A 25826-nucleotide genomic window follows, 5' to 3' on the forward strand; every position below is an offset into this window, starting at 1 on the left:
CCTTCAATCACATTGGCTTGAACCTTTATGGAAGGTGGAGTTGAAATTCCTCACTTGGAAAGTGGTCATCCTGTTGGCCTTGGCATCTGCAAGGCGGGTGTCTGAGTTAGCGGCCTTGTCTCACAAGAGCCCTTATTTGATATTCCATGAAGATAGAGCTGAATTGAGGACACGTCAACAATTTCTACCGAAGGTGGTTTCCTCTTTCCACATGAACCAACCTATTGTGGTGCCTGTGGCTATTGATGCCTTCGCTGAGTCAAAATCTCTGGATGTGGTCAGAGCTTTGAAGATTTGTCGCCAGAACACCTCAGATTAGGAAAACAGAGGCTGTTTGTCCTGTATGCTCCCAACAAGGTTGGGTGTCCTGCTTCCAAGCAGACCATTGCACGCTGGATCTGTACCACGATTCAGCACACTCATTCCACGGCTGGATTGCCGTTACCGGAATCGGTGAAAGCCCATTCTACTAAAAAGGTGGACTCATCCTGGGCGGCTGCCCGGGGGGGTCTCGGCATTGCAACTTTGCTGAGCAGCTACTTGGTCGGGGTCAAACACATTTGCAAAGTTCTACAAGTTTGACACCTTAGCCGATGAAGACCTTAAGTTTGGTCAATCGGTGCTGCAGAGTCATCCGCACTCTCCCGCCCGTTCTAGAGCTTTGGTATGACCCCATGGTTCTATGATGACCCCAGCATCCTCTAGGACGTATGAGAAAATAGGTATTAAAATCCTATTTTCCTCGAAATGCCCGTCTCCCTGGGCACAGTTCCTATAACTGGAGTCTGGAGGAGGAGCATAGAGGGAGGAGCCAGTTCACACCCTTTCAAAGTCTTAAAGTGTTCATGTCTCCTGCGGATCCCGTCTATACCCCATGGTTCTATGATGACACTAGCATCCTCTATGGACTAAGAGAAAAGGATTTACCGGTAGGTATTAAAATCCTATTCTCATAGCCAAAGGGCACGGAGTGCTGAAACGAAAACCTAGGTCAATACAAGTTCCATATCAATGACATCTCCCCTAAATATTTTGATGTCTCACACATATTGACCATCAGAGTTAACAAGTCTGCTTTCAGTCTGTCAGATTCTAGACAATGCACAATAATACACAATAAATTATATTAAATGGGACCAATTGCACCGACCACCTTTTCTTTGCCTGAATAAACCAAAGAAAAGTGAAGATGGGTCTAAATGATGTCCCTGCCACCAAATAAATTGTCCTCAACATTACCATTTGTGTTTTCCCTTAAGGTACAGTGTTCAGAATTAAAATGATGGTGGTATTAGACAGGCGAGCTATATGGGTGCATGCACTTGAGTTGGAGATTTCCATTTGACCATATGCTCACTAGGAAAAAAAAGAGGTAAAGCAAGATCTGGAATCTGCATTCAGGTTTGGTTCATGGTTCATTAAGCAAATTCTCTAAATGAGCAAAGGAGGGGGAATAGTTTTCTTTTTCTTAAGCAGCGAACTGTCCAGAAGCTCAGATTCCCTGCTTCCTGTTGATATATTTGCTATGACACAAGGAAACCTCAGAGTTTGAACCTTTCAGCTTCCTCTTGGGAGGAATACTCAACCCACCATGAGTCTGGACAAAAAGATTCCTGTGGAAACATGAGGGTAATGTAGGAGGCTTCACGAAGTCTGAATGGGAGGGTTAGATAGAGGGAGGATCCCTATCCTGCTCTTTTGGGCAATAACCTGGGCCACAAATTTAGCCCAGGCTGACCCCACTATCTCAAGCTAAGGTGCATAGTGCACGATTGGACAAAAGTCAATTAGGAGCGACATTTGGAGCACACAAAAACCTTTGGCACTGCTCTGCTCCAGGCTTTGCCTTGGACATACTCCCCAACCAGAAACAGAAAAAAAATGAGAGAAGAAAATCAGAAGTCAACTGCAGCAGCACAACCCAAGAAGATGGATTAGCAAAAGACACATGCTACAGAAAAGAAAGACCACAGAAAATGCAGAAGCCATCTACTACTTTCCTGCAGATGAGATGGTAAACGGAGTTACTACTGCCCTGTCGGAGATAATACCATAACATGAGTGAGCTATCTGCAGGAAGAGGCATCAGTTGCGGTACTGCTGCAGCCTGCTAAAGGCATCCCCAGCCATGGCTGGGGTTGCAGAGGAAAATGTTAAAGTTAAAATAAATAATACAAACTCACACAGATGTGTCCTTTTACATCTGTGCTCCATGCGCTACAGCTCACGTTACACATAATGCGTGAGTGCCGTGTGACTCGGTAGTGGCAAGCATCTTTTTTCCAGTTTTTCCTGTAAAAGTGCATCTTAGTCGCAAATATAATAGCAGTATGCCTATATTCTGTGTGGGACTGCGAATGTATTTGCATGCAAAATGCAATGCTTGTGTTTTCCTGGAAAACAGAGTGTAAAGTGGCATTTTGGATGCAGATAGAGCCACAATTACACACAGAAAATAGGTATGCTGCGTATCACTTTAATCAGCAGAATCTTCCCGTGCATCATATTACATTACTTTGCGACTAAGACGCCTTTCAGCGGGAAAAAGCAAAAAAAAAATAGCTTGGCACTACAGAGCCCAAGCACAGCATGGCACGACTGGAAAAGCTGTAAGAAGACTATATATATATATATATATATATATACATATATATATATATATATATATATATACATATATACACACACACACACACACACACACACACACACACACACACACACACACACACTCTAAATTAAGTTCTAAACAGAAAATTAGAATAGCAGTAAAACAGGCACCAGGGTATAGATTCGGGATGACCTTAAACTTTTGTAGGTGAATTTAGAATTGACAAAAGCTCCTGTAGATGCCCTCTATACCCCAAAGTTTTACATGGTTAAAAGAGAAACTGGATATTCAATGAGGCAGTTCTACAGTTTTCAGAAATAAAATAAATTTTTTTTTTAGTAGTTTTCATGTCTGCCCAAAACTGAAATAACACAGGAAATTAAGTTGTTATGGTTGTGCACACCTGTAAATACCCCTTTTGCAAGGATTTTACGATTATATCATTCATATTGCATTAAAATAATATGACAAATTACATCAAGATGATGTAATTGATGGAATGAAATAGAACATTTCAAACTTGCCAAAACACTGGCCACTGACATCACAATGATTACAAGGAAAAAATAATAATAAAGTCCTCAGATTTTATTAAAAACTGCTACCCAAGGAAGGAACCAGTCTCTGTATCATATAAAACTTAGTGTGCAAAGGACAGTATTTGTTTTTGACCCTGCGTGACCACCCTTATTACAGTCAAAATCTAGGTTAAGCAAGGGTAGCAATGATGGTTGTTTGCATAAAACTTCTGTTAAGATAGGGCATGATAGTATTGTACAGAAGGTGGGTTTTTTTTCTTAAAATGGATGGGCATCTACTGCTTGTAATACAACAATTTAGAACAGAGGTATTCAACATGCAGCCCTTCAACTGCTGTGGAACTACACATCCCAGCATGCTCTGCCACAGTTGTAGAATCCTATAATAGCAAAATTGTGGCAGAACATGCTGAGGTGTGTAGTTCCACAAAAGCTGTAGGGCTGAATGTTGAATATCTCTGACATAGTATATATGCGGAGATTAAGAGTAATAAAGATATGTTTAGCACAAAAACAGGAGGATTATTAAATGGAAATGTTGAAAATCAAATATTTACCTTAAATTATCTCAACAAATAAGAAATGTGCTTGTAATCTTTTAATGGGACTAGAAATATAAAAATCGCAAAGGTTTAATGAGTAATCTCTAACCTCTACGGTGTGCTATAATCAGCACACAGTTATGTACCAGCTTTAAGAATGTTTAAAATCTACTAACCAATATAGTGACTGGTTTATTGAAGGTGATTACTTATGTAAACATTATTACTATAGGGAATGTTGTGCGATGTCATTCGTCAGTGATAAAACACATTTTAAAATGTTCTTTGAGGTGTTATTAATGATGATGATGATTTCAAAGTGGCCAGAGAACTGAAGAGCAGCAGGTTGTTCCAGGATTGGATAAAGACGTTAGGTGACCCTAGGTAAGTGTTTCAATGTGTCCAAGGGGGTTTCCTATTCATTCAAAGTTTGCTTTATCCCACTTTGGATAGAAATTCAACTTTGTTGTGTTTTGCGTCATATATTGTACACTATACTGGATTTGCAATAACACACATTGAAACTAGCAATTATCAGTAGAAGTTTCAAGAAAGACCTATTGTCTTTAAGATGTATAATATTTTACGGACAACAAATCAATGCATGTAAAATTAAGTAACAAAATTAACAAATGTTATTATATTTTGTATTCAGACTGAAGATGGAAAAAGAGAAAAGTTATTAGTAATCTACATTGGTTTTAGCAGGCGTCAAGAGGTCAAACAAGCCTAAGAGTCTTTATGATGAAAGGAAGACCAAAAGATTAATTCAGAGCAGGAAAAGCGCTGTAGAGCCAGATGTTAGTAAGGCAGTGATGGTAAGGCACAGCTCAGTAGCAGATTTTTCAGAATAGTTTGCAGAACAAAGGGAACTCTGCTCTGCTCTTACCCCATTACTCTGAGTAGAGTGAACGGACTGCTCACTGGTTGAGGAGCAGGTGCTGAGACGGTCTGAATCCTTGCTGTGTGGGTATTGGCGAGAACTCTTACGTTGTAGAGAGTCACTGTCCCCAGGAAAAGTGATGGAGCCAGGGCGGCTAGCTGGGGAAACTTGTACTGAGCTCCAAAAAGAGCCTTTATGAAGTGGGCTGCTGGGTGTAGAAGCTTCCTTGCCAAAAGACAATGCAAAATTACATGAAACATGAGAATTAAGAGAAGTTGTAGCTCTGTTTACTGGTTTCCCTAATGTAAGACGACTGTCTTCATTGTTCTCATACAATTTTCTTTGAAGTCCATTTGTTAAACCACTAGAAAGCTTCTTGCTGCCATCAAGTGCTTTTGTCTTTGGTAAAGATTCTTTATCCTTGACACCAGTCTCTTGACATGGGATAATCTTGTCTGTATTGATATTTGTAACATCTAATGAGAAGTTGAGGGGTAATACTGAGGCACTGCGAACAAACATACCTGATAATTTGTCTGCCTCTGCCATAGCGGAAGAGGAAACCAGTACAGGTGAGTGATGTCTGACAGGCTGAGGAATTCGTGAGGGTCTGGATCGGCCAGAGATACTCAGCCCACTTGTGTTGGTAGAACCGCTGGTGGAAGTGACAATGTTGCCACTGTTGCCATTATTTCCACCCGTATGATTCCTATGGTATTCAATTGGTGATGCCAAGGCTACAAAAATACAAAAAAAAAAAAAAAAAAAAATGCATTAAAAGAAAGTTACAGATCAACCTTTAACGAGAATTTTATACATATTGACGTAATTTATGGGTGTCATTATACAGACCCAAAAGCTTGGATTAAGGCAATGATTCACAAAATACTCAAATACACTGAAAATAAAGTGGATTTATCTTTGCTTTCATACTACAGGAAACAACAAATCTACGTGCACAAAATGACGTTCACATGTAGGTTTACATATTCTGCAGAGTTACTTAACTAGGATATTTTCAAAATCAGTCATTCGACAAGTGAGTATTCTGAATCTTAATCCTTTAGTGTGCTCTGCATGGGGCAATGAAAAACCCATTGATTTTGCAGTTTACGCAAAATCAGTGGGTGTTCACGTTTGATTTTTTAATTTTTGGCATGGGAAAAAGGCTATTTTATTGTATAGCCTTTCCCCACACCGCGGGAAATTAAGCCGGCAATTAGCCACTCCCGTAAATCTCATCACTGCAGTGAACTGCATAATGCATTGGTGTGCCTACAGTAGTTGGTACTTCACTAAGAACACCTTCACCCCAAACTTTATGCTTGATAAAAACTGCTGTTACTTTAACAATGCAGCAATCTTCCTTTGCAAAGCTATAAAGCCTGACTAAAATCTAGGTGCATGTGTAAAAACTGAGGCATACCATCAGATCAGCTTACTCAGACTGGCAGGGCGGCTTGCGAGTCCAAGAAAACAGTCTTGCGACGCAGTCCTTGGCCTTGCCATCCCCGGAAAATGGGGCGTTTCCGGAAATGCCAGCAGCCACCGACCCCCCTCCCGCCAACACACACAAAACACTTCTGCCTGTACTGTGATGCAATTGCAGGACCCGTTCTTCATGCTTATGCGATACAACCTGAATTAGGCCCTTGGTCCTTCAATACCAAGAGCTGCAGCAAAAGCAAGATAACAGGATTTTAATTACCTACCGGTAAATCCTTTTCTCGTAGTCTGTAGAGGATTCTGGGGTCCACATTAGTACCATGGGGTATAGACAGGTCCCTTGGGAGCCATGGGCACTTTAAGAGTTTAATAGTGTGGGCTGGTTCCTCCCTCTATGCCCCTCCTACCAGACTCTAGAAACTGTGCCTGAGGAGACAGACATACTTCGAGAGAAGGAAATAGACAGATAGTGGCGAGATTCACACCAGCTCACACATAACAATAAATAACCCAGGCAATAAGCTGGAAGCAATTCAGCAACGGCTGAACAACAGTACTTAAACCAAGTAACAAGGCAGTACTGAAACAAGTAACAGCTGCATGAAAACGAAGCACTGGGCGGGCGCCCAGCATCCTCTACGGACTACGAGAAAAGGATTTACCAGTAGGTAATTAAAATCCTGTTTTCTCTTACGTCCTAGAGGATGCTGGGGTCCACATTAGTACCATGGGGATGTACCAAAGCTCCCAGCACGGGAGGGAGAGCGCGGACGGTCCTGCAGAACAGACTGACCAAACGTTAGGTCCTCAGAGGCCAAAGTATCGAACTTGTAGAACTTAGCAAACATGTTCGACCCTGACCAAGTAGCCGCTCGGCAAAGTTGTAAAGCTGAGACACCCCAGGCAGCCACCCAGGAAGAACCCACCTTACGAGTAGAGTGGGCCTTGACAGATCTCGGACACGGCAATCCTACCGTAGAATAAGCATGCTGGATAGTAAACCGGATCCAGCGAGAAATCGTCTGCTTAGAAGCAGGACACCCAATCTTGTAGGGATCATAAAGAACAAAGAGAGCGTCCGACTTTCTGTGATGAGAAGTTTTCCTCACGTAAATTCTCAAAGCCATCACTACATACAAGGACTTTGAGACAATGGAGGAGTCAGTAGCCACTGGCACCACAATAGGTTGGTTGATATGAAAAGCTGACACAACCTTTGGAAGAAATTGCTGACGCGTTCCGAGCACAGCTCTATCTTCATGAAAAATCACACCAAGAGAATGACCGCCTTCCAAGTAAGAAACTTGACATCAACCTCCTGTAGAGGTTCGAACCAATCCGAACTGCAGCACCACGTTACGATCCCAAGGTGCCGTAGGAGGCATAAAGGGAGGTTGGATGTGCAGAACCCCTTTCAAGAAAGTCTGAACCTCAGGGAGGACAGTCAATTGTTTCTGGAATAAAATGGACAAGGCCGAAATCTGGACTTTTATGGAGCCCAAGCGCAGGACTACATCCACACCTGCTTGCAGAAAGAGGAGAAAACGCCCTAGTTGAAATGTCACCGTAGGAAACTTCTTGTATTCACACCAAGACACGTACTTTTTCCAAATTCGATGGTAATGTTTTGACGTTACTCCTTTCTTAGCCTGTATCAGGGTAGGAATAACTTTGTTCGGAATGCCCTTCCGAGCTAAGATCTGGCGTTCGACCTCCATGTCGTCAAACGTAGCTGTGGTAAGTCGTGATAAGCGAACGGCCCCTGTTGCAGAAGGTCCTCTCGAAGAGGAAAAGGCCTTGGATCTTCCAGCAGTAAGGTCCGCGTACCAAGCCCTTCTTGGCCAGTCCGGTGCAATGAGGATCGCCTGAACTCTTGTTCTTTTTATGAGTTGAAGAACCCTTGGGATGAGTGGAAGTGGAGGGAACACATACACTGACTGGAACACCCACAGAGTTACCAGTGCATCCACTGCCACTGCCTGTGGGTCTCTCGACCTGTAACAGTACCTCCAAAGCTTTTTTGTTGAGGCGGGAGGCCATCATGTCTATTTGAGGTACACCCCAAAGACCTGTAACCTCCGCGAACACCTCCGGGTGGAGGCCCCACTCTCCTGGATGGAGATCAGGTCTGCTGAGGAAGTCAGCTTCCCAGTTGTCCACTCCCGGAATGAAGATTGCTGACAGCGCCACCGCGTGCTTTTCTGCCCAGAGGAGTATTCTTGTTACCTCCAACATCGTGGCTCTGCTCTTCGTTCCACCCTATCGGTTTAGGTAGACTACTATCGTTACATTGTCTGACTGAACTTGAATGGCCGGATCTTTTAGAAGATGTGCCTGCTTGTAGAAGACTGTTGTACACGGCCCTAAGTTCCAGAATGTTTATCGGAAGGAGGGATTCCAGACTCGACCACCTTTCTTGGAAGTTTTCCCCTTGGATGACTGCTCCCCAACCTCTAAGGCTTGCATCCGTGGTTAGAAGGATCCAATCCTGAATCCCGAACCTGCGGCCCTCCAGTAGGTGAGAAGTTTGCAGCCACCAGAAGAGCGAGATTCTGGCTTTCGGCGACAGACTTATCCTGCGGTGCATGTGAAGATGAGATCCCGACCATTTGTCTAGGGGATACAGTTGGAAGGGTCGTGCATGAAATCTTCCATATTGTAGAGCCTCGTAGGAGGCCACCATTTTCCCCAGAAGGTGAATGCACTGATGAACCGACACCTGGGCTGGCTTCAGGACATCCCAGACCATTGTTTGAATCACCAACGCTTTCTCCTCTGGTAGAAACATCCACTGAACTTCCGTGTCGAGAATCATCCCCAGGAAGGACAGTCTCCTTGTCGGCTCCAAATGCGACTTTGGAAGATTCAGGATCCATCCATGATCTAGGAGTAGTTGAGTCGAGAGAGCAATGCCCTGTAACAATTTATCCCAGGAAGACGCTTTTATCAGCAGGTCGTCCAGATAAGGAATTATGTTCACACCCTGCTTGCGGAGGAGTAGCATCATTTCCGCCATGACCTTGGTGAACACCCTCGGTGTCGTGGAGAGACCAAATGGTAGTGCCTGGAACTGATAGTGACAGTCCAGTAGCGCAAATCTTAGATAAGCCTGGTGAGACGGCCAGATCGGAATGTGAAGGTACGCATCCTTGATATCTAGGGATACCAGAAACTCCCCCTCCTCCAGACCTGAGATCACCGCTCTCAGAGACTCCATTTTGAATTTAAATTCACTGAAATAAGGGTTCAATGACTTTAGGTTCAATATTGGCCTGACCGAACCATCTGGTTTCGGTACCACAAAACAGGTTTGAGTAATAACTCTTGTTTGTTAGGTGAGGTGGAACTGGAGCAATGACATTTGACCTCAGCAATTTTTGAATGGCTTCCTGTAGGATAGCACTTTCTGTCAACGAAGCTGGTAAGCCCGATTTGAAGAATCTGTGAGGCGGGGGTTCTTGGAACTCCAGTCTGTACCTCTGAGTAACAATATCTTGTACCCATGGGTCCAGGCCGGATGACGCCCAGACGTGACAGCAATTCCTTAGTCTTGCTCCCACCTGCCCGGTCTCCAGGCAGGGAGTTCCACCGTCATGCCGAGGATTTTGAGGAAGCAGAAACAGGTCTCTGTTCCTGGGAACCTGTTGGTGCAGGTTTTCTGGATTTCCCCCGACCTCCTCTAAAGAAAGTGGAAGGGGGTTTGGACTTTTTAACTTTCGCGATCCGAAAGGACTGCATAGCAGACATAGGATAAGATTTCCTAGTCGTGGTGTTGCAGAGGGAAGAAAGGTAGACTTACCCGCAGTTGCCGTGGAGATCCACGCATCTAATGCTTCCCCAAATAGAGCCTGGCCAGTGAAGGGTAGGTTCTCCACACTTTTCTTGGATTTTGCATCCGCTGACTATTGGCGCAGCCAAAGTCCACTGTGTGAAAAGACAGCCATGGCAGAAGCCCTCACATTAAGAAGTCCCAGGTCCTTCATGGCTTCCACCATGAAACCTGCAGAATCCTGTATGTGACGCAAAAACAATTCAATGTCACTTCTGTCCATGGAATCTAATTCCTCTAGTAAAGTGCCTGACCACTTTACTATAGCTGTAGAAATCCATGCACAAGCATTAGTGGGTCTTAAAGCTACACCATTAGCTGTGTAGAATGAATTTGAGAGTAGTCTCAATCTTGCGGTCTGCCGGCTCTTTCAAAGCGGTGGACCCAGGGACAGGTAAAACCACCTTCTTAGACAACCTAGATACAGAAGCGTCTACTGCTGGCGGGTTTTCCCACTTTTTCCTGTCCTCCTCAGGGAAAGGAAAAGCAACGAGAACCCTTTTTAGGATCTGGAATTTTTCCTCTGTGTTTTCCCAGGATTTTTCAAACAAAGCGTTTAATTCCTTAGACGCAGGGAATGTAATGGAGGTTTTCTTATTGTCAGTAAAATAAGCCTCCTCAACCTGCTCAGGTATTTTCTCAGCAATGTGTAAAATGTCCCTAATGGCCTCAATCATAAGCTGCACCCCCTTAGCAAAGACTGGCGTATAGCGGAAGTAGTGCCTATATTCAAAAAGGGAAGTAAAGCTGAACCAGGTAATTATAGACCAGTTAGTCTTACATCTATAGTGGGGAAAGTATTGGAAGGTATTCTAAGAGATAGTATTCAGAAGTTCCTTGAAGTCAATAAGGTCATTAAAAGGAATCAACATGGGTTTATGAAGGACAGATCCTGTCAAACCAACTTACTTGGCTTTTATGAAACAGTAAGCGCAAACCTAGATCAGGGTAAAGACGTGGATGTAATCTTTTTAGACTTTGCCAAAGCGTTCGATACTGTACCACACATGAGACTTATCTACAAGCTACAAGAATCAGGGCTAGGAAGCACAATTTGCACTTGGGTCAAAAACTGGTTAGATAATAGGGAGCAGCGCGTTGTGGTTATTGGATCTTTTTCAACTTGGACTGAAGTGCTAAGTGGTGGGCCGCAAGGCTCAGTATTAGGACCGCTATTGTTCAATATTTTCATTAACGACCTAACAGAAGGTCTAGAGAGCATGGTGTCAATTTTAGCAGATGATACCAAATTGTGTAAGGCTATAAATACAGAGGAGGATGCAGAGTCTCTTCAGAACGACTTAGTTAAATTAAAAGCATGGGCAGCCAAATGGAGAATGCGCTTCAACACAGACAAGTGTAAGGTAATGCACTGCGGTAACAAGAACAAAAATTACACCTACCTACTAAATGGGGTAAAATTAGGGGATTCTGTACTGGAAACGGACTTAGGTGTCCTCATAGATAGCAAGCTAAGCAGTAGTACCCAAAGTAGGACTGCAGCAAAGAAGGCTAATAAGATATTAGCATGCATAAAACGGGGTATTGATGCTAGGGACGAAAGTATTATACTCCCGATATATAAATCACTAGTGAGGCCACACCTTGAATACTGTGTACAATTCTGGGCACCGTACTACAAAAACGATATCCTGGAGCTAGAAAAGGTACAGAGGAGGGTGACCAAACTAATTAAGGGCATGGAGACGATGGAATACAAGGAAAGGCTTGAAAGACTAGGCACGTTTACATTGGAAAAGCGGAGACTAAGAGGGGATATGATCAACATCTACAAATATGTAAGGGGACAATACACAGAGCTTGCGCGGGACCTGTTTTTGGTTAGATCAACACAGAGGACTCGTGGACACTCGCTCAGGTTAGAGGAGAGGAGATTCCGCACAATACGTCGTAAAGGCTTTTTCACGGTAAGGACAATACGTGTTTGGAATTCCCTGCCCGAGGGAGTTGTAATGGCGGAATCTGTCAACACCTTTAAGAATGGGTTAGATAAATTCCTAATGGATAAGGATATCCAGGGGTATGGTGCATAGTCATGCATTATAGTTACTATAAATAGGGATAAAATGCAACGGCTGACAGCAGCATCAGTCAGAAATTTTAGTCAAATCATCATGCATAGGAGACCACAAATAGGTTGAACTCGATGGACAATTGTCTTTTTTCAACCTCAGATACTATGTTACTATGTTACTCCATCTCTACAAACATTTCTGCATCCCACAGCCCAGATAAAAATCGTGGCTCCGAGACAAGGGCCCAGTGAAAATAGATGGATGGTGCGGTGACATGGGATTCAGGGAATCAAGCCGTGGGTAAATTTTTACTCAAATCAACCAAGGATTGTAGCACACAGTTTACAAATGCAAGCTTAATCTTTGAAGATAAAGGGGTATATGCAATTGCGGTCGAATTGCCGAAAATGTAGAAAAACGGGTCAATTTCGACACAAAAAACCTGTCGAATTTGATTCGACAATGCAATACAGTACTTTTCGACAAAAAAACGGCCGTTTCATTTTCGACTTTTGCCAATTCAACATTTTTTCAATTAGACATGTCTGCAAAGTTAAAATGAGGCTTTTCGACAAAAGTATATTCAATTGAAGAATGACGATTCGACAACAGTGCTTTTCGACAGTCATTTCGGCAATTTCATTCCGCCTCATTTTCCTGTCGTGATCTAATAATTTTTTTAAAAAACATGATTTTTTTTGTGCTTTTTTTTTATTGCTAATAGCATATCTATTTATCTATTTATATTAGTAGGGATTATCTACTTGGTTTGTCCTTAGGAGCCACAAGTATTATTTAATAGATTTTTTTAAAAAATAAGAATTTACTTACCGATAATTCTATTTCTCGTAGTCCGTAGTGGATGCTGGGAACTCCGTAAGGACCATGGGGAATAGCGGCTCCGCAGGAGACTGGGCACAAAAGTAAAGCTTTAGAACTACCTGGTGTGCACTGGCTCCTCCCCCTATGACCCTCCTCCAAGCCTCAGTTAGGATACTGTGCCCGGACGAGCGTACACAATAAGGAAGGATTTTGAATCCCGGGTAAGACTCATACCAGCCACACCAATCACACCATATAACTTGTGATCTAAACCCAGTTAACAGCATGATAACAGAGGAGCCTCTAGAAAAGATGGCTCACTACAGCAATAACCCGATTTTTTTGGTAACAATAACTATGTACCAGTATTGCAGACAATCCGCACTTGGGATGGGTGCCCAGCATCCACTACGGACTACGAGAAATAGAATTATCGGTAAGTAAATTCTTATTTTCTCTGACGTCCTAGTGGATGCTGGGGACTCCGTAAGGACCATGGGGATTATACCAAAGCTCCCAAACGGGCGGGAGAGTGCGGATGACTCTGCAGCACCAAATGAGAGAACTCCAGGTCCTCCTCAGCCAGGGTATCAAATTTGTAGAATTTTACAAACGTATTTGCTCCTGACCAAGTAGCTGCTCGGCAAAGTTGTAAAGCCGAGACCCCTCGGGCAGCCGCCCAAGATGAGCCCACCTTCCTTGTGGAATGGGCTTTTACAGATTTTGGCTGTGGCAGGCCTGCCACAGAATGTGCAAGCTGAATTGTACTACAAATCCAACGAGCAATAGTCTGCTTAGAAGCAGGAGCACCCAGCTTGTTGGGTGCATACAGAATAAACAACGAGTCAGATTTTCTGACTCCAGCCGTCCTGGAAAGCTATATTTCCAGGGCTCTGACAACGTCTAGCAACTTGGAGTCCTCCAAGTCCCTAGTAGCCGCAGGCACCACAATAGGTTGATTCAGGTGAAACGCTGAAAACCACCTTAGGGAGAAACTGAGGACAAGTCCTCAATTCCGCCCTGTCCGAATGGAAAATCAGATGAGGGCTTTTACAGGATAAAGCCGCCAATTCTGACACGCACCTGGCCCAGGCCAGGGCCAACAGCATGACCACTTTCCATGTGAGATATTTTAACTCCACATATTTAAGTGGTTCAAACCAATGTGACTTTTGGAACCCAAAAACTACATTTAGATCCCAAGGTGCCACTGGAGGCACAAAAGGAGGCTGTATATACAGTACCCCTTTCACAAACGTCTGAACTTCAGGGACTAAAGCTAGTTCTTTTTGGAAGAAAATTGACAGGGCCGAAATTTGAACCTTAATGGACCCCCATTTCAGGCCCATAGACACTCCTGTTTGCAGGAAATGTAGGAATCGACCTAGTTGAAAATTCCTCCGTCGGGGCCTTACTGGCCTCGCACCACGCAACATATTTTTGCCAAATGCGGTGATAATGTTTTGCGGTTATATCTTTCCTGGCTTTGATCAGGATAGGAATGACTTCATTCGGAATGCCTTTCTCCTTCAGGATCCGGCGTTCAACCGCCATGCCGTCAAACGCAGCCGCGGTAAGTCTTGGAACAGACAGGGTCCTTGCTGGAGCAGGTCCCTTCTTAGAGGTAGAGGCCACGGATCCTCCGTGAGCATCTCTTGAAGTTCCGGTTACCAAGTCCTTCTTGGCCAATCCGGAGCCACGAATATAGTGCTTACTCCTCTCCATCTTATAATTCTCAGTACCTTGGGTATGAGAGGCAGAGGAGGGAACACATACACTGACTGGTACACCCACTGTGTTACCAGAGCGTCTACAGCTATTGCCTGAGGGTCCCTTGACCTGGCGCAATACTTGTCGAGTTTTATAAACATGTGGAAGACTTCTGGGTGAAGTCCCCACTCTCCCGGGTGGAGGTCGTGTCCCGGAATGAATACTGCTGACAGTGCTATCACATGATTTTCCGCCCAGCGAAGAATCCTTGCAGCTTCTGCCATTGCCCTCCTGCTTCTTGTGTCACCCTGTCTGTTTACGTGGGTGACTGCCGTGATGTTGTCCGAATGGATCAACTCCGGGTGACCTTGAAGCAGAGGTCTTGCTGAGCTTAGAGCATTGTAAATGGCTCTTAGCTTCAGGATATTTATGTGAAGTGATGTCTCCCGGCTTGACCATAAGCTCTGGAAATTCTTTCCCTGTGTGACTGCTCCCCAGCCTCGCAGGCTGGCATCCGTAGTCACCAGGACCCAGTCCTGAATGTGCGGCCCTCTAGAAGATGAGCACTCTGCAACCACCACAGGAGAGACACCCTTGTGCTTGGTGACAGGGTTATCCGCTGATGCATCTGAAGACGCGACCCGGACCATTTGTCCTGCAGGTCCCACTGGAAAGTTCTTGCGTGGAATCTGCCGAATGGGATTGCTTCGTAGGAAGCCACCATTTTTCCCAGAACCATTTCATTGATGTACTGAGACTTGGCTCGGTTATAGGAGGTTCCCGACTAGCTCGGATAACTCCCTGACTTTCTCCTCCGGGAGAAACACCTTTTTCTGGACTGTGTCCAGGATCATCCCTAAGAACAGAAGACGAGTCGTCGGAATCAGCTGCGATTTTGGAATATTGAGAATCCAATCGTGCTGCCGCAACACTACCTGAGATAGTGCTACACCGACCTCCAACTGTTCCCTGGATCTTACCCTTATCAGGGAATCGTCCAAGTAAGGGATAACTAAAATTCCCTTCCTTCGAAGGAGTATCATCATTTCGGCCATTACCTTGGTAAAGACCCGGGGTGCCGTGGACCATCCATACGGCAGCGTCTGAAACTGATAGTGACAGTTCTGTACCATAAACCTGAGGTACCCTTGGTGAGAAGGGTAAATTGGGACATGAAGGTAAGCATCCTTGATGTCCCGAGACATCATTTAGTCCCCTTCTTCCAGGTTCGCAATCACTGCTCTGAGTGACTCAATCTTGAATTTGAACCTCCGTATGTAAGTGTTCAAGATTTTAGATTTAGAATCGGTCTCACCGAGCCGTCCGGCTTCGGTACCACAACAGTGTGGAATAATACCCCGTTCCCTGTTGCAGGAGGGGTACCTTGATTATCACCTGCTAGGAATACAGCTTGTGAATGGCTTCCAAAACTGCCTCCCTGTCAGAAGGAGACATCGGTAAAGCCGACTTTAGGAAACGGCGAGGGGGAGACGTCTCGAATTCCAATTTGTACCCCTGAGATATCACCTGAAGGATCCAGGGGTCTACTTGCGAGTGAGCCCACTGCGCGCTGAAATTCATCGAGACGGGCCCCCACCGTGCCTGATTCTGCTTGTAAAGCCCCAGCGTCATACTGAGGGCTTGGCAGAGGTGGGAGAGGGTTTCTGTTCCTGGGAACTGGCTGATTTCTGCAGCCTTTTTCCTCTCCCTCTGTCACGGGGCAGAAATGAGGAACCTTTTGCCTGCTTGCCCACGAAAAGACTGCGCCTGATAATACGGCGTCTTCTTATGTTGAGAGGCGACCTGGGGTACAAACGTGGATTTCCCAGCTGTTGCCGTGGCCACCAGGTCTGAAAGACCGACCCCAAATAACTCCTCCCCTTAATAAGGCAATACTTCCAAATGCCGTTTGGAATCCGCATCACCTGACCACTGTCGTGTCCATAACCCTCTACTGGCAGAAATGGACAACGCACTTAAACTTGATGCCAGTCGGCAAATATTCCGCTGTGCATCACGCATATATAGAAATGCATCTTTTAAATGCTCTATAGGCAATAATATACTGTCCCTATCTAGGGTATCAATATTTTCAGTCAGGGAATCCGACCACGCCAACCCAGCACTGCACATCCAGGCTGAGGCGATTGCTGGTCGCAGTATAACACCAGTATGTGTGTAAATACATTTTAGGATACCCTCCTGCTTTCTATCAGCAGGATCCTTAAGGGCGGCCATCTCAGGAGAGGGTAGAGCCCTTGTTCTTACAAGCGTGTGAGCGCTTTATCCACCCTAGGGGATGTTTCCCAACGCACCCTAACCTCTGGCGGGAAAGGATATAATGCCAATAACATTTTAGAAATTATCAGTTGTTATCGGGGGAAACCCACGCATCATCACACAACTCATTTAATTTCTCAGATTCAGGAAAACTACAGGTAGTTTTTCCTCACCGAACATAATACCCCTTTTTGGTGGTACTCGTATTATCAGAAATGTGTAAAACATTTTTCATTGCCTCAATCATGTAACGTGTGGCCCTGCTGGAAGTCACATTTGTCTCTTCACCGTCGACACTGGAGTCAGTATCCGTGTCGGCGTCTATATCTGCCATCTGAGGTAACGGGCGCTTTAGAGCCCCTGACGGCCTATGAGACGTCTGGACAGGCACAAGCTGAGTAGCCGGCTGTCTCATGTCAACCACTGTCTTTTATACAGAGCTGACACTGTTACGTAATTCCTTCCAACAGTTCATCCACTCAGGTGTCGACCCCCTAGGGGGTGACATCACTATTACAGGCAATCTGCTCCGTCTCCACATAATTTTTCTCCTCATACATGTCGACACAAACGTACCGACACACAGCACACACACAGGGAATGCTCTGATAGAGGACAGGACCCCACTAGCCCCTTTGGGGAGACAGAGGGAGAGTTTGCCAGCACACACCAGAGCGCTATATATATATACAGGGATAACCTTATATAAGTGTTTTTCCCCTTATAGCTGCTGTATTTTAATACTGCGCGTAATTAGTGCCCCCCTCTCTTTTTTAACCCTTTCTGTAGTGTAGTGACTGCAGGGGAGAGCCAGGGAGCTTCCCTCCAACGGAGCTGTGAGGGAAAATGGCGCCAGTGTGCTGAGGAGATAGGCTTCGCCCCCTTCTCGGCGGCCTTATCTCCCGTTTTTCTGTGTATTCTGGCAGGGGTTAAATTCATCCATATAGCCCAGGAGCTATATGTGATGCATTTTTTTGCCATCCAAGGTGTTTTTATTGCGTCTCAGGGCGCCCCCCCCAGCGCCCTGCATCCTCAGTGACCGGAGTGTGAAGTGTGCTGAGAGCAATGGCGCACAGCTGCAGTGCTGTGCGCTACCTTGTTGAAGACAGGACGTCTTCTGCCGCCGATTTTCCGGACCTCTTCTGTCTTCTGGCTCTGTAAGGGGGCCGGCGGCGCGGCTCTGGGACCTATCCATGGCTGGGCCTGTGATCGGTCCCTCTGGAGCTAATGTCCAGTAGCCTAAGAAGCCCAATCCACTCTGCACGCAGGTGAGTTCGCTTCTTCTCCCCTTAGTCCCTCGATGCAGTGAGCCTGTTGCCAGCAGGTCTCACTGAACATAAAAAACCTAAAACTAAACTTTTCACTAAGCAGCTCAGGAGAGCCACCTAGTGTGCACCCTTCTCGTTCGGGCACAAAAATCTAACTAACTGAGGCTTGGAGGAGGGTCATAGGGGGAGGAGCCAGTGCACACCAGGTAGTTCTAAAGCTTTACTTTTGTGCCCAGTCTCCTGCGGAGCCGCTATTCCCCATGGTCCTTACGGAGTCCCCAGCATCCACTAGGACGTCAGAGAAAGAATATTTTAATTTTTTTACTAACTACAATAATATGGAGAGATCAGTGCATGTTTTTAGGTTGGAAAGGGCGTGAAAGTGTTAAAATTCCTGAAAAAAAATGCGTGGAGTCCCCCCTCCTAAGCATAACCAGCCTCGGGCTCTTTGAGCCGGTCCTGGTTGTAAAAATACGGGGGGGAAAATGACAGGGGTTCCCCCGTATTTTAACAACCAGCACTGGGCTCTGCGTCTGGTCCTGGTGCAAAAAATACGGGGGACAAAAGACGTAGGGGTCCTCTGTATTTTTCACACCACCACTAGCCAGAGAGATAATGCCACAGCCGGAGGACACTTTTATATAGGTCCCTGCGGCCGTGGCATTAAATCCCCAACTAGTCACCCCTGGCCGGGGTACCCTGGAGGAGTGGGGACCCCTTAAATCAAGGGGTCCCCCCCTCCAGCCACCCAAGGGCCAGGGGTGAAGCCCGAGGCTGTCCCCCCATCCAAGGGCGGCGGATGGGGGGCTGATAGCCATGTGTCAAAAAAATAATAATATTGTTTTTGTAGCAGAACTACAAGTCCCAGCAAGCCTCCCCCGCAAGCTGGTACTTGGAGAACCACAAGTACCAGCATGCGGGGGGGAAACGGGCCCGCTAGTACCTGTAGTTCTACTACAAAAAAATACCCAAATAAAAACAGTACACACACCGTGACAGTATAACTTTATTACATACATGCACACCTACATACATACATACTTACCCATGTTGACACAAAGAGTCGGTCCCCTTCTCCACGTAGAATGCATGGGGTACCTGTAAATAAAATTATACTCAACAATCCAGTGTAGATCGGTCCTCTCCGTTTGTAATCCACGTACTTGGCAAAATAAAAAAACGGAAAACACAGACCACGCACTGAAACGGGTCCCATGTTTACATATGGGACCCCTTTCCCCGACTGTCGGGACCCCCCGTGACTGCTGTCAAAGAGGGTCCCTTCACCCAATCAGGGAGCGCCACGTCATGGCACTTTGCGGTCAGCGGTAGACCACAAGAGTGACCCCACATAACCTCGCGGTCTACCGCTGACCGCAAAGTTCCCACCATTGGATACAATGGAGCGCTTATGCGCTACAGTGTATCTCGAGTGTGCCGCCTCATTGACAGCTCAGGCGCGCACAGTTCTGCTACAAAAAAATAATATTTTTTTTTGACACATGGCTATCAGCCCCCCATCCGCTGCCCTTGGATTGGGAAGGGGGGGGGGGGAGACAGCCTCGGGCTTCACCCCTGGCCCTTGGGTGCCTGGAGGGGGGGACCCTGGCCAGGGGTGACTAGTGTCCCCCGGCTGTGGCATTATGTCTCTGGCTAGTGGAGCCCGGTGCTGGTGTGAAAAATACGGGGGACCCCTACGTCTTTTGTCCCCCGTATTTTCTGCACCAGGACCGGACACAGAGCCCGGTGCTGGTTGTTAAAATACGGGGGAACCCCTGTCGTCATTTCCCCCCCCCGTATTTTTACAACCAGGACCGGCTCAAAGAACCTGAGGCTGGTTATGCTTAGGAGGGGGACCCCACGCAATTTTTTTCATGATTTTTCGAACACTTTTGTGCCGTCCATGAAGTCGAATCCAGGCCGCCCACTATTCGTCAATTGGTCCGTTTTTCGACAGTGGGACTGTCTAATCCGTTATTTATTGAATATGTCGAATTTGGGTCCCGGCGGGAGGGTTTCCACTGTCGAATTAAAAAACGGTCGAATTTAAGCCGGAAATTCGACCGCCATTGCATATACCCCAAAGAATTACAAACATTTTTTAAATACATAATATAACAGTAAACATAAAAATATATCTTACCATTGAGGAAGTTAAGCTGGTTCTCCAAGATTTGATTGATTTCATGTATCCATAGCTGTCTTACAGCTGGGGATGTAGAATTCAAAATATACCTTTCATTGGAGTCTGCAGACAACAGGGCAAACTTGCAAGGATCACCATCAACGCATTCCTCCAAACTAAGGGAATTCACCTGTGGGAAGCAAAGTATGTTATATTAAAGATGTTCACTCATTTTCAATTCACAATCCCCAATTGATAAAATTGCAAAAATTATTCACTTTTCTTTATTCTACAGTATTAAGGAGCAGTTTCAATTAGCCACGGATGTACCATGTGACTGCAGCTCTGCATGGAGCTAGTCAATTACTGCCATAACTTTGGGCACTTAACTTGGGAGCTATGTGTTAACGCGGGTTAGCCGTGGGCTTAGCGTATAATGAAACTACCAAACTGAATAGCTCCGGGTATTAAACCTGAAAGCCATGCAGTAAATCCCACAGCTAATTTAATCTGCTCCTAAGAGTTAACACACAAGGAAACCAGTTATAAAAAAAAATCTGCACCTTTGCGGGTTATAGAATTAGCATGGCCAAATCTTATCCGCTATACTGTTTATCAGCAACATCCTCAGATTGCTTCAGTTTTCAAGACCATTCTCACAAAACCAGTACATACATACTGGTTGACCTATCACGTCTATATCATTTTAACACTACTCCAATTATTGCTAACCTATGTACCCAATTATCTCGATGGATAGACTTTCCTTGCTAGGCCGAATGACCAAATTCAAATGTGCTCCATCAGTCCTAATAGGTCAGTTATACTCCGCTTTTATCTGGAATAGAATAAAACCTCTGTACTTAAGTGAAAGGGGTGTGTGTGTGTGTGTGTGTGTGTGTGGGGGGGGGGGGGGGGGGGTAACCTATTAGCCGCAAAAATGCTGTTTTGAAAAAAAAATGGGTTTTTATTATAGCAATTGTGGAAACTCTGTATCCAATTAGCTGCAAAAAGTTGTCGGCAAAAAGACTCCATAGGTTTTATCTCAAACTTGCTTTTACCATCTCTGAGCAGGTAATAAGTAGTGCAAAATCCCTATTTTCATTAAAAAACAAATAAGGATTTTGTTCAGAACCCCTGCGACATCCCTCTGAATGACTAATTAGGCACTTAAATGTTTTTCATTTTTTATACAATAGCTTTTATAAATTTTTCACAAGAAAAGGTACAAAAAGGAAAAAGGGAAACAATGGGATCACAACCAAAAAGTGGGTAGGAATACATATTCTGTGGAAGTCACACAATTGCAGACATAACCATGGTAAATATATAATAAGTATAAGCTCAGTTTATACATTACGCCAAGAATTTAATTGACCAGACCCGTTTGAGTGACTAATGTCTCAACGGGGAATCTAAAACGGAAAGGTCCAATGGTCTAGTGTATACAGAAGAGTGACCCTACCCTTCCCGATATGCACACCAATTAAACCACTTTATATGTGGAGAGGATGCAGAAGAAGTATATTTGCAATCTGCTGTCTCAAAAACATAATGTTTATGAACACTATTTTCAATGGCTCTTAGATTAGCAGACCTCGATTTTTGAGCGATGGCAGCTTTTGTAGCCACCAGAATATGTCCCATAATATATCTATTTCCTAGAGACAAATCCCCAGGATAGAAATGTAAAAGAGCTACTCTTGGGTCGGAGTGTACAGGAACCCCAATGACTATCGATCAGGGTAAACACAACTCTCCATAACTGCTGAAGGAGTGGGCATAACCAAAATACATGCAATAAATCACCCACCTGCCTACAATTCCTCCAACAATATTTGGAGACAGACGTCAAAATAACATGTAGTTTATCTGGAGTGTGATATGTTCTGTGGAGAAGTTTATAAAACATCTCTGTATGATTAATACATCGAGATACTTTAAAGCAAGTACGGAAAACAATCTCCCAGTCTTCCTCAGTCAGGGACTGCGAGAGGTCCCCTTCCCATTGAAGTTGACAAGCTAATTTACCTTTTTTAACTATAGCTACCTGAGAGCGGTACCACCACGAGATTCCCCCCCCTATGGCCAGGAGATGTAAATCTGGATAGCACATATGCTGGAAAAGAAGGCTTCCTTATTGAGGCAGAGAACTCAGCAGCCAGTGTCTCACTTGGAGATACTTATAAAAGTCCCTGGTTAAAATACTATATTCCGCCTGAAGATGTGAGAATAAAACTTCTCGATCCTCCGACAGCATATCACCCACTGTGGCAATTCCGCGACTAATCCATGAAGTTAACTGTAAATTAGGTATCAGACTGGCGATACCTGATAAAAAGAGAGCAGGACAAGATAATGAAAAGACATCCGATTGAAGCACAAATCTCCTCCAGACTAACACAGTACATTTAACCGCTCTTGAGGAACCAAGTTGTGGAGGGTTAATATTACTAGGTAGCCATAAAAGATCAGGGAGGTCAAAAGGCCGCACTAACTCCTTCTCCACTATAACCCACGGTTTAGGTGAGATAATATCAAACCAATCCCTACTTTGGTTCAATAAACATGCCACTTGGTATTTCACCAAGTCCAGAAATGCCACTTCACCCTCTAATTTAGGAAGGGACAAGGTACGTCTTGCAATTCTGGGTTTGCTTCCTTTTCAAACATAATTAGAGATTATTTTATTAAATTTATTGCACAGTATTTTTGGAAGCAGTCTAGGAATGGTCCGGAACAAAATAAGTAATTTCGGTATAACACCATTTTAACTGCTGCTAATCGCCCCATCCAAGACACTTCCTGAAACATCCAATCCTTGACCAAGCCACTAAACACCCCAAGGAGGATCATAATTACAGGACATAAGATCATGTTCACCAGCTAACTGCACCCCCAGATTTTTCAAGGAGCTCACTTGCCAAGCGTACTTGTAAGTAGAGCGTAAATTAGTTAATATATCAGTGGGAATATGAAATGGGAGGGCCTCAGTCTTGTTGGTATTTAATTTATAGAAGGAAATGTCCGCAAAACTACGCAATACCAAAGTCAGTGCCAAAAGAGAATGTTCGGGCGCAATAAACACAACAATACATTGTCTGCAAACAGATAGATCTTATGCGTTATATCACCAATATGTGGGCCCTGGATGGAGGCAGAGCTTCTAATTTTTTCCGCTAAAGGTTCTATAGCAAGTGCGAGTATCAGAGGGGAAAGCGGGCAACCCTGACGAGTACTGTTAGTAATCATACAACTTGATAAGAAACCATTTATGAATACCCTCGCTGAAGGAGAGGAATATAAGGCCAGAATGGAGTAAATTATCCTACCTCCAAACCGAAATGTTTTAAAAAATGCCTTAAGATAACCCCATTGGAGTCTATCAAACGCCTTTTCAACGTCCAATGAGAGCAGTAGCAGAGGCTCCTTACGCTTCTCACAGTATTCCAAAACATTAAAAACCTGACAGGTGTTGTCAGGAGCCTGTCTGCACATTATGAACCCCACCTGGTCTGGGTGAATCAACGATGACAGGAAGGGGCAAAGCCTATTTGCAAGCAGTTTAGCGTATAACCTGACATCAGTGTTCAACTATGCAATGGGACGATAATTTTGGACTGAAGTGGGGGGATTCCCCGATTTAGGGAGAGCTATAACCCTAGCTTCCAACATCTCGCGTGGGAAATTTCCCCTTTCCGAAGCCTCATTAAACACTGATGTCAATATCGGGGCCAGGGTCCCTTTGAATGTTTTATAGAAGTTAGACTGATAACCATCTGCCCCTGGGGTCTTGTCTAAGGGTAGCGAATCAATAGCCCTTTCAACTTCTTCCGCGGACCAGTGAGTTTCCTATGCCAAACAGGCTACACTGTCTAAAGGTGGCAGATTTATCTCACTCAAAAATGTATCAATGCCCTTGCTAGATGGCTGTGTAGTGAGTGGATCCGTTTTAAGGTTATACAGTTGGGAGTAATAATCTGCGAATACATTCACAATTTCAGCAGGATCATAGACTTTGTTACCACCAGGGTTAAAAACGTTCTGTACCCTCTCTTTAGCCAACCTTCCACTCAACTTGCGCGCCAGTAAACGGCTAGCCCGATTACCATATACATAAAAAAGCTGGTTAAGGCGAAAAAGATTCATTTGATCCTCCCTAAGAGCAAAGTATTAACCTTCTCCCTTGCCATAAGCAACGCCTTATACAATGCCTTGTTCGTTGGGTCAGCTTTATGTAACTCAAGTGTTGACGCCACAACTTCTGCTGCCTCACACTGCTGCCTGTATACCAGCTTCAGCCTGGCTGACGTCTGAATAGCTGACCCACGCATCACAGCCTTTAGAGCACACCAGAAATTAAAAACTGACGTTTCCTCCGGTTTATTAGGAAAAGGGACAAATACTCTTGGAGAGACTGCAGTGCCGAGGAATGGGATAACAAATATGCACATAACCTCCATGGGCCTGGGGGTACTGATCTAGCTTTGGTATTCCAGGTCAGGAATACCGGGCAGTGGTCAGACCACATCATGGATAAGATATCTACTTTTGTAATAGAGGGTAGAGACCATTTATCTGCCAATACCAAGTCAATCCTGGAATAGGAATGATGCACATGAGAATAAAAGGAATAATCTCTCACTTTAGGGTGCTTAACTCTCCACGTATCGTAAAGATCCTATTCAGCTAGAAGCGGTGTGAACCCTTTAGAAAAATCATGAGCTACCCTGGATCGGGGAGAGGTGGACTTGGATCTATCCAAGATCGAATCCAGAACCATATTAAAGTCCCCCAACACTAAGACAGCCCATTTACCATGCTTAGATAACACTGAACATAATTTACGGCAAAAAGAAAGCTGTCCAGTGTTAGGCGCATAGGCAGACACCAGGGTTACGTCAATACCACCCAACTGACCCATCAAAAGCAAATACCTCCCATTAATATCAGAAAGCTGACCAGACAATACAAAAGGACAATCCCGAGATGGGAATATTGCAACACCGGCCTTCTTACAGGGCCCATTGGCTGTATAACAATGAGGAAATTTAACATTACTAAATAAAGGTGGGGCATCTCTTTGAAAATGTGTTTCTTGCACTGCGACTACATGGGCTTTCAATGTACGAAAGTGATTAAGGGCCAGTCTCCGTTTGTGAGGGGAATTAAGCCCCTTAGCGTTAATAGATATTATATTTACCATTATAACACTGAAATATGTAGCACTGTGCAATCAGAGAAATGTTACATAAAATCATGGCAATGTAATCCTGAGGGGAATAGGGATAAACAGCAACACAAGGTAAAAGAGTGAATAGTCAGAAAAAAAAGAAACAAAAAAGTAAAAGAATGAACACTGAAATGACCTCAATTGAGGCCGGAGAAGGCTACCAAACCTCGATAGCACCAACATGGCAAAGGGGGGTAGTGGTTAGTCTTCCAACATTCCTAGACATGCTTAGCCCCCTTATTTGACTGCAGTCATATAGCCATATGACATTGTGAAGGGCAAGGAACATGTGGCAAAAATTTTACAAATATTACATTATCTAAACAGAATAGCAGAACGAACTGCCTAAGGAACCTGTAGGGTCAGCACAAATGAAAAACCACCTTCTGCAACAACATAAAATAGCTGAGAACATAACAAATGTTGCATAGTAGAGACAAAGACTAGCTGTTCGACGGAGCCCACATAAACATATAAGACACAAGTACATCTGCAGGGTCGC

The 25826-nt window shown here is 44.6% G+C and overlaps 1 protein-coding gene across 2 annotated transcripts in view; it reads right to left on the reverse strand.

Annotated features, from left to right (window-relative positions):
• TRIO (trio Rho guanine nucleotide exchange factor) overlaps window positions 1-25826 on the reverse strand; it is a 1426902-nt gene that overhangs the window by 25029 nt on the left and 1376047 nt on the right. Inside the window, exons 47-48 of one of the 2 annotated variants that reach the window (XM_063922713.1) lie at window positions 20110-20281; window positions 4582-5312 (exon numbers count right to left, since the gene is read on the reverse strand). In XM_063922713.1, coding sequence (XP_063778783.1) covers window positions 4582-5312; window positions 20110-20281 — 903 coding nt within the window. The remainder of the gene's footprint in view (window positions 1-4581; window positions 5313-20109; window positions 20282-25826) is intronic. The other variant, XM_063922714.1, reaches the window with a different exon arrangement.

The sequence above is a fragment of the Pseudophryne corroboree genome, chromosome 5 (genome assembly GCF_028390025.1).
Source record: "Pseudophryne corroboree isolate aPseCor3 chromosome 5, aPseCor3.hap2, whole genome shotgun sequence".
Lineage (NCBI taxonomy): Eukaryota > Metazoa > Chordata > Amphibia > Anura > Myobatrachidae > Pseudophryne > Pseudophryne corroboree.